General features: G+C 43.4%; 1 protein-coding gene across 1 annotated transcript in view; it reads right to left on the bottom strand.

The window, feature by feature from the left end:
- LOC142311865 (cholesterol transporter ABCA5-like) overlaps positions 1 to 12928 on the bottom strand; it is a 310836-nt gene that overhangs the window by 150956 nt on the left and 146952 nt on the right. The window contains exons 11-14 of the mRNA XM_075350670.1: positions 5575 to 5633; positions 5022 to 5132; positions 3812 to 3987; positions 3414 to 3533 (exon numbers count right to left, since the gene is read on the bottom strand). Coding sequence (XP_075206785.1) covers positions 3414 to 3533; positions 3812 to 3987; positions 5022 to 5132; positions 5575 to 5633 — 466 coding nt within the window. The remainder of the gene's footprint in view (positions 1 to 3413; positions 3534 to 3811; positions 3988 to 5021; positions 5133 to 5574; positions 5634 to 12928) is intronic.

Below are 12928 nucleotides of genomic sequence, written 5' to 3' on the forward strand. Positions count from 1 at the left end.
GGGAAGTTCGCATAATTGAGTTATCTGGGTGTCTGGCCTTCAGTGGCCAAAACAATTACATGAGTCAACAAAAACTTCAATACTAAACTCCCAAGAGTCTTGTAGAACAATGAGGGATTATCCCCCATCTACAAACAAACTGTCTTCATGTCTGGCTGAATGTTAAGAAAGTTAACCCATGCTAGGCACTCAGAGTCCATGTAGTCACATTCCTCCCCCTTCTTAATATTAGCCAGATAGGATGGGCTTCCGATCACCCTTCTCCTCTTGACGGCATTGTCCTTTTTAATGGTGAGGTCAGCAGCAGAGGCTCGCATCTATACACCTCCCCCTGATTACCTCCCCCAGGTTGAGCAGCCATATTGTGGACAAGCACTAAGGTGGGGTCCGTGAGTTGGGCTTGCATAAATTTCTTACTATCAATCTTCCCCCAGTCAATAGCCACAGTCTGGTTAGGCTTAATCATGGTTGTTGGCTCAGAAGTGGATGATGGAGACTGGGAATGTGAATTATCCTTGGAAAAGATGTTAGAAAGATCCACATCAGGGTCTTGCTTGGCTTGGAAGTTGGTGATGGCTGCTACAAACTGGCTGGATAGTCCTTGCCCTAGGTCATACTCCAAAATAACTGGTGTGAGCAGGTAATCCACAAGCCCCACTTCCACTTCCCTCTGGGTGGTATCCGAAACAACAGGCTTGGTGGGGCCATCCATGAACCCCACTTCAACTTCCTTCTGGCTAGTCCCCGAAACAACAGAAGTGGGGAGACCATCCATGAGCCCTACATCAACTTCCTCTTGGTTAGTCCCCAAAACAACAGGTGTGGGGAGGCTGTCCATAAGCTCCACCTTGACCGCTTCCTGGTTATTTCCCAAAATATCAGGTATTAGGAGGCTGTTCACAAGTCCCACATCGATCGCTTCCTGGTTGGTACCCAAAATACCAGGTGTGGGGAGGCTGTCCACAAGTCTCACATCAACCTCTCCCTGGTCATTTCCCAAAATAACTGACGTGGGGACGGTGTACATAAGCTCCACTTCGACCTCTCCCTGGCCGGTCCTTAGGTCCAACTGCACACATGCCAGAGGGATGTCCGAGCGCTGGCCCTCAGCCAGGGAGATGGATAATTGGGAATCTGGTAAATGGTCTTCTGGGGAAACAAAAACTGGGCTTACCCGGGTAATGGAGGAACCAGTGTCTCGCAGTCCTTGGCTCTGTATGTCACAGACCTTGTCCGGCTGAGCTGGCAGATGGGCTCCAAGCATGGGGCCTCGGTTTTGGAGACAATCTTTATCTATATGTCCAAGGCGCCCACATGTATAACAGCGCCGTAGATTGGGCAAGTCACAGGCCCTGTTTGTAGACCTTTGTTTTGGTGCAGCTTCTGCTGGGTAGCGGGGCCATCCTTCTCAAGTGGCTGGTGTTAGCAATACGGCAGCTGGAACCCCATAAACAAATTCCAGAACCCAAGCCCTCTCTTCTCTTGAGGATTTAGGCCCCAATGCAGCCAACAATGCTGTGGCTCGGGCCATTTGGGACCAAGTTGATTCCCGATTGTCACTAGATCTATGATGCGGCACATAGTTTAAATCCTCTGAGTCAATGTCGGCGGGATCCTCATCATTCTCTGCATCATTCTGGGCATCCCAATGGACTAATTTCTGGATCAAGTCCGACCGAGTGTCAGCATTCCTGTAGTCAATCTTTCGCATCTGGCACAGATCCTGTAGCATCCATTTACTGCTGCGGTTGTAACTCCTCTCTGATCCTTGTCCCATGGCTGAGCTGGTGGGGTTGGACATGGCAGCGTCCGAAACCTAAATGCCTCCCTTATGGCCTGCTAGGTATGCTTATGTGCCTCCCTGGTTGTTGAGCCCTAGACGGTGTCCACGAACACCAGTCCTCCGCAGCTCCCCTGGATAAACCAGGCTGAGTAGTGTCCCATCGCTGCCACCAATTGTGGAGAGACGGGGGTCAGTGGGTGCTCTCGTCCACTGGCCCAGCAGCCTTTAGAAAGACAGCATGGCCCAGGGCTCATCCCAACTGAACACCTGACCTCCTTAACCGTGGGCGGAACACTACTCAGACAACACAGGGTGAGGGAATCACAATATTAAGACTTTATTAGATCCCCAAACAATTAACGGCACATAGCACATAACCAGCAGCACACACAAATGTAACAGGCAACAGGGTCTCACCCTTCCGCTGGCTCACCAGGGATTAGATTGTTTGTGCATCGGGGTTTCTAGGGCCAGCTACTCCGAGAAAAGAATAGTGGCAAGCGTAGGAAGCTTACTGAGCACAGCAAAGTCTGTAGCCAGGTGACCAAATTGTCCCAACCTGGGTTTCTTCCTTAAATAGTCTTTGGTATGATGATATAATATAATCCTGGCAGACGGAGTCGAAATCCCTAGACTATGGTATGGTCTCCAATCGGAATCGGAGTCTCTAGATTGTAGCCAAGTGATCCTCTAGTCGGAGACAAAGTCCCTAGACTGAGTCCACAAGGCATCCTGGTTCTGATCCTCTAGCCAGCTCCTAAGAGCTTAAACTGGATCATGCAACATCCATCAACTGGTGACTCCAAGAAGTACCCTTTTATAGCCATAGCCTTCTCTTAGTATATACTGTGCCCTTATCGGATTGGTTGTACAAGGTTGCTTCTCTTATTGGATGAATTTCAAGCTATATTCAAATATCCAGAGACAAGGGTGGGACAGGTAAGTTACATCACATCTAGCAATTCACTTAGTAATACAATGGGAAGTTCGCATAATTGAGTTATCTGGGTGTCTGGCCTTCAGTGGCCAAAACAATTACATGAGTCAACAAAAACTTCAATACTAAACTCCCAAGAGACTTGTAGAACAATGAGGGATTATTCCCCATCTACAAACAAACTGTCTTCATGTCTGGCTGAATGTTAAGAAAGTTAACCCATGCTAGGCACTCAGAGTCCATGACGTCACAGTGCCCGTCTGTAAATTCAGCACCCGGCTTAATTACACCCTTAAGGTAATCAGATGGTTGACCAATCCAAAAACCAGCCCAATAGGAACATTTATATGACACCTAATTCCCATTTTTCGGACGGTAATAGACCAGAATTAAAAAACAAACAGTTGTTTCTGATGGCTTGCCCATATAAACGTGGCATCAGCAGAGCTTGTAATTTGGCTAATATCCTTTTGTGGCCAAAAAGCTAAGTGGTGGGGTAGAACATCTTAAGCAACCAGTGAATGGCTCCCTGACAGTATGCCTGCTGTAGGGGCTAATAATAAGCAAGTTTGTATGAACTGGAATAGAAAGGGTCTTCAAGTGCAGATCGACTAGTTAGATCGTCGATATATCGTCAATATTTTGCTGTGTCGTCACTCATTAAGGGCAGAGATCTACCCATGTAAGCCTTACCTGCGGGTCACCCAGCAGGGCGATCCCCAGTGACAATTTCCTCTTCTGTCCTCCACTTAGTTTACTGGTCTCCACATTTTCAATGTTTTTTATGTGCAGATCGGAGATAATTTTTTGGACCTGGTGGAAAAAAAAATGTGTTAAACATTTTGATTAAATATATGAATTATGGAACAGGTAATCAATCTGTCCTAGTAGCCCCCATTACAGACATTGATGCAGAGGATAGTGGTGGTAGATTATTATTGAAGTCAGTGAACTCCCAGCATGCCCGGAGAGCTAAATTAGTTGTGGACTTGTGTGAAAATGGGTCATGTGTGCAGAGAGGTGTTCGGTATTAATAGAGGAGGGAGTCAATATTTCATATTTAGGGTCATATAGCTGGGGTGTTACGTTACCTCTTCGTTCACTTGCATGGCTGGGATGCCCTTTATTATGGCAAATACTTTCAGATTTTCTTTTACTGTTAAAGGGTCAAACTTCACATCAAACTGTGGGCAGAAGCCAAGTCTCTTCTTTATCTCTTTCAGATGCTCCATATCCGATATATCATAGTTATACAAAGAGACCGAACCTGTGGAGAGATCTAAAGTCATGACATCTGCATAGGATCTGTTCACAAAAGATCGGGTATTTTTGATTTACATTTTTTTTCTTTTGCAAAAATTTGAATACACTTAAAGTAATAAAAAATGTTTGCAAAAGTCTACACACCCTTTAACCGAGGGTTTGTTTTATCAGTTGAGGGTTATGAAATGGGTTCTGAAGCTAAGCTATCTTTGCCCAAAGCAGGTGATAGCTAGTTCCAATCATGGCTGTTCAACCACTTAAATGCCGCGATCAATTCAGCTGGTCTCCTACTTTCGTCTGCGGAGTTTTCTGAGTTACCGCCGAAGATAGCATCTGCTTATCTGTTGCCATATCGCAGCGTCCGTGGAGATATTCCTTTGGTGACCAGTGCTTTGTTTGCACTGTTTGAAAGTTCCTTGGTGTGACTTTCTTCTTCCCCTTTGGGTTACCCCCTCCAGTGTCTTTTTGTCTCCCCTCTGTGGATAATTGTGTAAGTGTGCGTGAGTTTCATTTTTACCCCCTTGTCATTGTCTTGTGGGAGGTTTATTACTTTATGTCTAGCCCACCCTTGGGTTGGGGGTGTGGTGTGAATAGATCAGGGCCGGACAGGAGACAGTTCCAGATCAGGGGTACAGACCATCCTACCATTAAGGGTACCTCTGAGGTGAGGGTGAGCACAGGGGCCCCAGTCTTAGGGCCAGCAAAGGTCTCCCTGTGTCCACTAGTCACCCGCGCAAATACCTTTACAAGTTTGGAATCGCCGTAATCACCCTAACCTGGGGAGTTATTTTACCTGGTCATTTTCTATCCCAAAATTAACACTGTAAGAACCAAACCAATGGTATAATTCAAAACTACGTCTTCTATCAAATAAAAAAAACATGCCCTTGTATTAGCTATGTCAATGGAAAAAAGTTATGGATCCCGGAAAAAAGGTCGTGGAAAAATGAAAAATTGCCTGGTAATGAAGTGGTTTAATATATATTCCACCGTCTATGTTATACACATAAAGTCTTGTGACGTTATGGGACATCTTACCACCGGTCGCTGGACAGATCCCACATAAAACATTAAGAAGTGTTGTTTTTCCTGCCCCGCTGTGTCCAAGCAAAGCCGTAATTTGCCCTTCATATATATTTAAGTTTAGACCTGTGAGGGAGGAAAAAAGGAAAGTTTAATTACCATCTGATAATTTAGAGCCTTTTCTACCCTAGGAATTTTCCTGCCCAAATCCACAGCTGACTGAACTATTTGGCCATGATCCATCATTTGACTCTTTTCATTTTTGTCTTGTGGTATTTGTTGACGTTTTTGGGCACATGGTCCATGAATGTTCCAGAAAGTCAAAAACAGTCAATCTTTTCATCTGACCTTTTATTTTTAGACTTTTTGCAAAAATTGTGCCAAAATATCTGGCGTACATATGGTAGAATCACTCCAGGGGGAATGGAGTACATGTGCAAGAAATTTAGTGATTTTTCGAAACGTTGCCAATGATGAATCAGACAAAAACATCTGGATAGCCTAAACTTTTGACTTGCAAAATCTTCACAGGAACACAAAAAATGAATATTACATGACTTGAACTCACCTCTCAAAGCCTCAACCTTTTTATCCGAGTCGATGAATGTCTTCTTAACTTTATGTATCCTGGAATAAAAATACATTGTTTTAAGTTTTTAACTAACTTGTCATTAAAAGTTCGGCAAACTTTGCAAAAGTTTTTTTAGGGAAAGTAAAAAAATGAAGACACTGCTTTGTACAGATTTTATTTTCACCATGTACAAGTGCCTTGCGAAAGTATTTGGCCCCCTTGAATTTTTCAACCTTTTCCCACATTTTAGGTTTTAAACATAAAAATAAAAATTTGAATGTTATGGTGAAGAATCAACAACAAGTGGGACACAATTCATAGTATCATAGTATCATAGTTTTTAAGGTTGAAGGGAGACTCTAAGTCCATCTAGTTCAACCCGTAGCCTAACATGTTGATCCAGAGGAAGGCAAAAAAAAAAAAAAACCCCAATGTGACAAACAAGTTCCAATGGGGAAAAAATTTCCTTCCTGACTCCACATCCGGCAATCAGACTAGTTCCCTGGATCAACACCCTGTCATAAAACCTAATATACATAACTGGTAATATTACATTTTTCAAGAAAGGCGTCCAGGCTCTGCTTAAATGTTAGTAGTGAATCACTCATTACAACACCATGCGGCAGAGAGTTCCATAATCTCACTGCTCGTACAGTAAAGAATCCTCGTCTGTGATTATGATTAAACCTTCTTTCCTCAAGACGTAGCGGATGCCCCCGTGTTCCAGTCGCAGGCCTAGGTGTAAAAAGATCTTTGGAAAGGTCTCTGTACTGTCCCCTCATATATTTATACATTGTGATTAGATCCCCCCTAAGCCTTCGTTTTTCCAGACTAAATAACCCCAAGTTTAATAACCTGTCTTGGTATTGCAGCCCACCCATTCCTCTAATAATCTTGGTCGCTCTTCTCTGCACCCTCTCCAGTTCAGCTATGTCCTTCTTATATATCGGTGACCAGAATTGTACACAGTATTCTAAGTGCGGTCGCACTAGTGACTTGTACAGAGGTAGAACTATATTTTTTTCATGAACACTTATACCTCTTTTAATACATCCCATTATTTTATTAGCCCTGGCAGCAGTTGCCTGACACTGTCCACTAAAGTGAAGTTTACCATCCACCCATACACCCAAGTCTTTTTCTGTGCCTGTTTTACCCAGTGTTCTACAATTAAGTACATAATCATACATTTTATTTCCTCTACCCAAGTGCATGACCTTACATTTATCTACATTAAACTTCAATTGCCACTTCTCAGCCCAATCCTCCAATTTACATAAATCTCCCTGTAATATAAACTTATCCTCCTCTGTATTGATTACCCTGCAGAGTTTAGTATCATCTGCAAATATTGAAATTCTACTCCGCATGCCCCCAACAAGGTCATTAATAAATATGTTGAAAAGAAGCGGGCCCAATACTGACCCCTGTGGTACCCCACTATGAACTGAGACCCAGTCCGAGTACGTACCATTAATAACCACCCTTTGTTTCCTATCACTGAGCCAGTTTTTAACCCAGTTACACATATTTTCCCCTATCCCCATTATTCTCATTTTATGTACCAACCTTTTGTGTGGCACCGTATCAAAAGCTTTTGAAAAGTCCATATACACAACATCCACTGCATTTCCCTGGTCCAGGCTTGAACTTACCTTTTCATAGAAGCTGATCAAATTAGTTTGACAGGATCGATCCCTCGTAAACCCATGTTGATACTCTGTCATAAGGTTATTTTTCTTGAGATACTCCAGTATAGCATCTCTCAAGAACCCCTCAAGGATTTTACCAACCGTAGAGGTTAAACTTACCGGCCTATAATTTCCCGGCTCAGTTTTTGTCCCCTTTTTGAATATTGGCACCACATTTGCTATGCGCCAGTCCTGCGGCACTGACCCTGTTATTAAGGATTCTGTGAAGATTAAAAATAATGGTCTATCTATCACAGAACTCAATTCCTGTAGTACTCTGGGGTGTATGCCATCCGGGCCCGGAGATTTGTCAACCTTAGTGATTTCGAGGCGGCGGCGTACTTCCTGCTGGGTTAAGCAGGTAATATTCAAGGGTGAATTTATGGCATCACTGGTCATGTCATCTGCCATGGCATTTTCTTGTATAAAAACCGTAGAAAAAAAGTCATTCAGCAGGTTGGCTTTACCCTCATCCCCTTCCACCATTTCACCAAGAATATTTTTAAGGGGGCCAACACTATCGCTTTTCAGTTTTTTACTGAAGTTAAAGAATATTTTAGGATTATTTTTACTTTCTCTTGCAAGGAGTCTCTCGGTCTCAAACTTAGCTAACTTAATTTGCTTTTTACATATTTTATTTAATTTTCTATAATTATATAATGCCTCATCACTACCTACCCTCTTTAATTCTTTTAAGGCTTTCTGTTTTTCTTTTATTGCTTCCCTTACAGCTCTATTTAGCCATAGGGGTTTCTTCCTATTTCTAGCATGTTTGTTCCCATAGGGTATATTTTCTGCACAAGCCCTATTCAGGATGCTCATAAAAGTCTCCCATTTGCTTTGTGCACTTTTATTACTTAGTACATCATCCCAGTTTATTGCACTAAGATCATCTCTCAACCGTTTAAAATTTGCTTTCCTGAAGTTTAGTGTCCTTGTAGCCCCTCTACTATACATCTTACTAAAGAATACATGAAAACTTATTATTTTGTGATCACTATTCCCCAAGTAACCCCCAACTTGTATATTTGATATGCGGTCTGGCCTATTGGTTAGTACAAGGTCTAGTAGTGCTCCCCCTCTTGTGGGGTCATGTACCATTTGTGAAAGGTAATTATCTTTCATTGTTATCAAAAATCTATTTCCTTTGCTGGAACTGCAAGTTTCTGTTCCCCAATTTATATCAGGATAGTTAAAGTCCCCCATAATAATTACCTCTCCGAGAATCGCTGCTTTATCAATTTGCTTTATGATGAGATTCTCAACCTCTTCCATAATATTCGGCATCTTATAACACACCCCTATCAGTATTTTATTATTCATTCTCCCTCCCCTTATCTCCACCCATAGGGACTCTACATTCTCAGTACCCTCACATATTTTGTCACGCAGGATGGGTTTTAAGGATGATTTTACATATAGACACACACCTCCCCCTCGCTTATTTGTACGGTCATTCCTGAATAGGCTATAACCCTGTAAATTAACAGCCCAGTCATAGCTCTCATCCAGCCATTTCTCTGATATCCCCACTATATCATAATTTTCTTCCAACAATATTAATTCTAATTCCTCCACCTTATTTGTGAGGCTTCGGGCATTAGTGTACATGCACGTTACGTATGACTCTGTACCTGTATTCCTGCTTACTGTATTAACTGTCCTAACCCTTCCCCCCCGTACCACCCTCAATTTCATTACTTGTGCCCTGGTCACTATCTGCACTACATTCCCCTTCTATAAAGTGAATACCCTCGCCCCCCATTCCTAGTTTAAACACTCCTCCAACCTTCTAGCCATTTTCTGCCCCAGCAGAGCTGCACCCTCCCCATTAAGATGCAGCCCATCCCTAGCATAGAATCTGTAGCCAACTGAAAAGTCGGCCCAATTCTCCAGGAACCCAAAACCCTCTTTTCTACACCAATTCCTGAGCCACCTGTTAACCTCCCTGATCTCCCTTTGCCTCTCTAGTGTGGCTCGTGGCACAGGTAGTATTTCCGAAAATACCACCTTGGAGGTCCATGCTTTAAGCTTACAACCTAATTCCCTGAAATCATCTTGTGAAATTGTGAAGTTGAACGAAATTTATTGCTTATGTTAAACTTTTGTAAAAAATAAAAAACTGAAAAGTGGGGCGTGCAATATTATTCAGCCCCTTTACTTTCAGTGCAGCAAAATCACCCAAGAAGTTCATTGAGGATCTCTGAATGATCCAATGTTGTCCTAAATGACTGATGATGATAAATATAAGCCACCTGTGTGTAATCTAGTCTCTGTATAAATTCACCTGCTCTGTGATAGTCTCAATGTTCTGTTTAAAGCACAGAGAGCATCATGAAGATCAAGGAACACAACAGGCAGGTCCGTGATACTGTTGTGGAGAAGTTTAAAGCCGGATTTGGTTACAAAAAGATTTCCACAACTTTAAACATCCCAAGAAGCACTGTGCAAGCGATTATATTGAAATAGGAGTATCATACCACTACAAATCTACCAAAACCTGACCGTCCATCCAAACTTTCATCTCAAACAACTGAAGACTGATCAGAGATGCAGCCAAGAGGCCCATGATCATTCTGGATGAACTGCAGAGATCTATAGCTGAGGTGGGAGAGTCTGTCCATAGGACAACAATCAGTCGTACACTGCACAAATCTGGCTTTTATGAAAGAGTGGCAAGAAGAAAGCCATTTCTCAAAGATATCCATAAAAAGTGTCGTTTAATGTTTGCCACAAGCCACCTGGGAGACAACCAAACATGTGGAAGAAGGTGCTCTGGTCAGATGAAACCAAAATCAAACTTTTTGGGCACAATGCCAAATGATATGTTTGGCGTAAAAGCAACACAGCTGATCACCTTGAACACACCATCCCCACTGTCAAACATGGTGGTGGCAGCATCATGGTTTGGGCCTGCTTCTATTCAGCAAGAACAAGGAAAATGGTTAAAATTGATGGGAAGATGGATGGAGCCAAATACAGGACCATTCTTGAAGAAAACCTGTTGGAGTCTGCAAAAGACCTGAGACTGGGATGGAGATTTGTCTTCCAACATGACAATGATCTCAAACATAAAGCAAAATCTACAATGGAATGGTTCACAAATAAACGTATCCAGGTGTTAGAATGACCAAATTAAAATCCAGACCTGAATCCAATCGAGAATCTGTGGAAAGAGCTGAAAACTGCTGTTCACAAACGCTCTCCATTCAACCTCACTCAGCTCGAGCTATTTGCAAAGGAAGAATGGGCAAGAATTTCAGTCTCTCGGTGTGCAAAACTGATAGACATACCCCAAGCGAATTGCAGCTGTAATCGCAGCAAAAGGTGGTGCTACAAAGTATTAACTTAAAGGGGACGAATAATATTGCACGTCCCAATTTTCAATTTATTATTTTTTATAAAAGTTTAAAATAAGCAATACATTTCATTCAACTTCACAATTGTGACCCACAGTGTGCGGTGGCCCTTGAAAAAGGTAACCCGAAACGGACTTTGGGCATGGACCAGCTCCCCTTTTGCCTGAACATTTGGTATATAACCTATGATACTACTGACCTTTTGCATGCTAGGGATACATGAGTACCGGCATGCTGAGGGACTGTTCTTATAATTCACGCCGTGTTTAAGGCAAGGGGTAATTTGATTATACGTGCCTGGGAATAAAAGTGAATACACTCTGATATAGTTTGGGTTTACTACCCCATATCCCCCAGACATAGTATTTATTACTTTTTGGTCCTGGTCCCAACGTAGTGAGGTTCTCATGTCCTCTTTTTCTATGTTATAAGAATGAGGAGTTGTGCATTCTGCACTTCCTTTTTAACTTGTCTGTAATTGTCAAATACAATTATTGTGGATAGTAATTAGTCCATTGTGTGGTCTCACATTTTTGATCAATTGTGACCCATTTGTTGTTGATTCTTCACCATAACATTACAATTTTTATCTTTATGTTTGAAGCCTGAAATGTGGGAAGAGGTTGGAAAATTCAAAGGGGCCGAATACTTTTGCAAGGCACTGTATGTACATAGACTATATGGTTGCAAAAAGTTTGTGCTCCCTCCACATTACGCTACAGGAGATTATTTGTACAAGTACAGATACAGAGAGCTATGTAAGTAAATGGAGGGTGTAAACAGATGATATGAGGAACAAGATTTGGAGGAAAAGTTTGTAAGGGCAAAACAGAAATAGTTAGATAAATAGTTAGATAAATGAGGTGAGATGATAGGCCAGTCTTAAGAAATACATTTTTTAGGGCTCGCTTAAAACTGTGGTTATGGGGAGTTATTAGTATTGTCCTGGGTAGTGCATTCCAGAGAATTGAGAGAATTGGTGCTGTGCCGCCCCCGCGTCAGCAGCCTGCCGCTGCTGCTCGGATCCGGATCCACAGTGGCTCGAGGGATCTCCGAACCCGGGGGTTGGGGTCACGCAGCCACTCGGAATAAAAGGGGGGAAGAATATTTACAAGGGAGGATGTGGAAAGTTTGTGACGCCACCCGTGGTGTGTGGTAAGGTGGAGTATCACCGCTGCAGTTGGGAGTACCCGGTGGCGATGGTGTGGGCAGCCAGGTGTTTAACCCCTCCACAGGTAGGGGGGATGCCCCGGGACTCGATGTGGGTGACGGGGAGGTGCCGTTGGGATGGTAAGGGTCACCTAAGTACTCAGTCCAATAACGCTGAAACCGACAACTGTGGTAAACCAAAGTTTTGACACTGCTGCCGCTTGGAGGGAGCACGCCTGGATCCTGTGCCCGTTGGTGTTGCCTGTTAGCCTGTAACCTTTTCCTTGGCACCTTTTCTTCTAACTGGTCCATTTAGCATAAATCTAGTCAGGTCCCGCTCACCAGTATGGCTGACTGGGTGAGCTTGCTCTCATGGTTCACGTTTGATATTTTCTGGACTATGTAGTGGGAAAGTCCTATCCCCCTCGTTCCGCTAGTACCCCGATTTTGGAGTGGGTGGAGAACGGATCTTGAAGGCTCCGTCCTGGTCGGGTAAATTACCAGGACGCCTGAAGCTACTTCCTGGCCTAGTACCACGTACCCCGTCGTGCCCTGGCTACTGCCCGGTGATGGCACAAGGCCGCCGGCTGTCCTCCTCGACAGTCTGTGCCCCTTGTCACGATCCCCAGCTCCTACCAGGCCCAGACCAATGTCTGCCACCTAGTAGTCTCAAGGAGCCCAGCTCCTGACCTCTCCTCTCGAGAGTCACTTCACAACTCACTTGTGACCTCTCCTCTTGAGAGTCACTGCTCAACTCACTGACTCCTGAAACTCCTGACCTCCCCTTAACCAACTCCCCGAAGTGGGCAACCCTATTCCCTTCAGGCTGTCCACTGGTGTGTCTGGTGGGTGTGGTGCAGAGTGTTCCTAGGATTTTGATTAGCTTGTTCTTGGCAACACCAAAGGTCAGGGACCCGTAACCAAGGAGGAGGTGGATACTGTGCAGAAGGGCAGATTGCACAATACACTGTGACGACATGATAGGCCAGGGCATCACATTCCCCCTTGGTTAAACGTAGCTCGTACCCGAGCTACAGGACATCAGAGGTTTATTTATTTATTTATTTTAAACTGTAGAAATGGAAAATATTAAAAGAAACATTTTTACCGTATTTTTCGCTTTATAAGACGCACCTGATTATAAGACGCACC

The sequence above is a fragment of the Anomaloglossus baeobatrachus genome, chromosome 5, assembly GCF_048569485.1.
Source record: "Anomaloglossus baeobatrachus isolate aAnoBae1 chromosome 5, aAnoBae1.hap1, whole genome shotgun sequence".
Lineage (NCBI taxonomy): Eukaryota > Metazoa > Chordata > Amphibia > Anura > Aromobatidae > Anomaloglossus > Anomaloglossus baeobatrachus.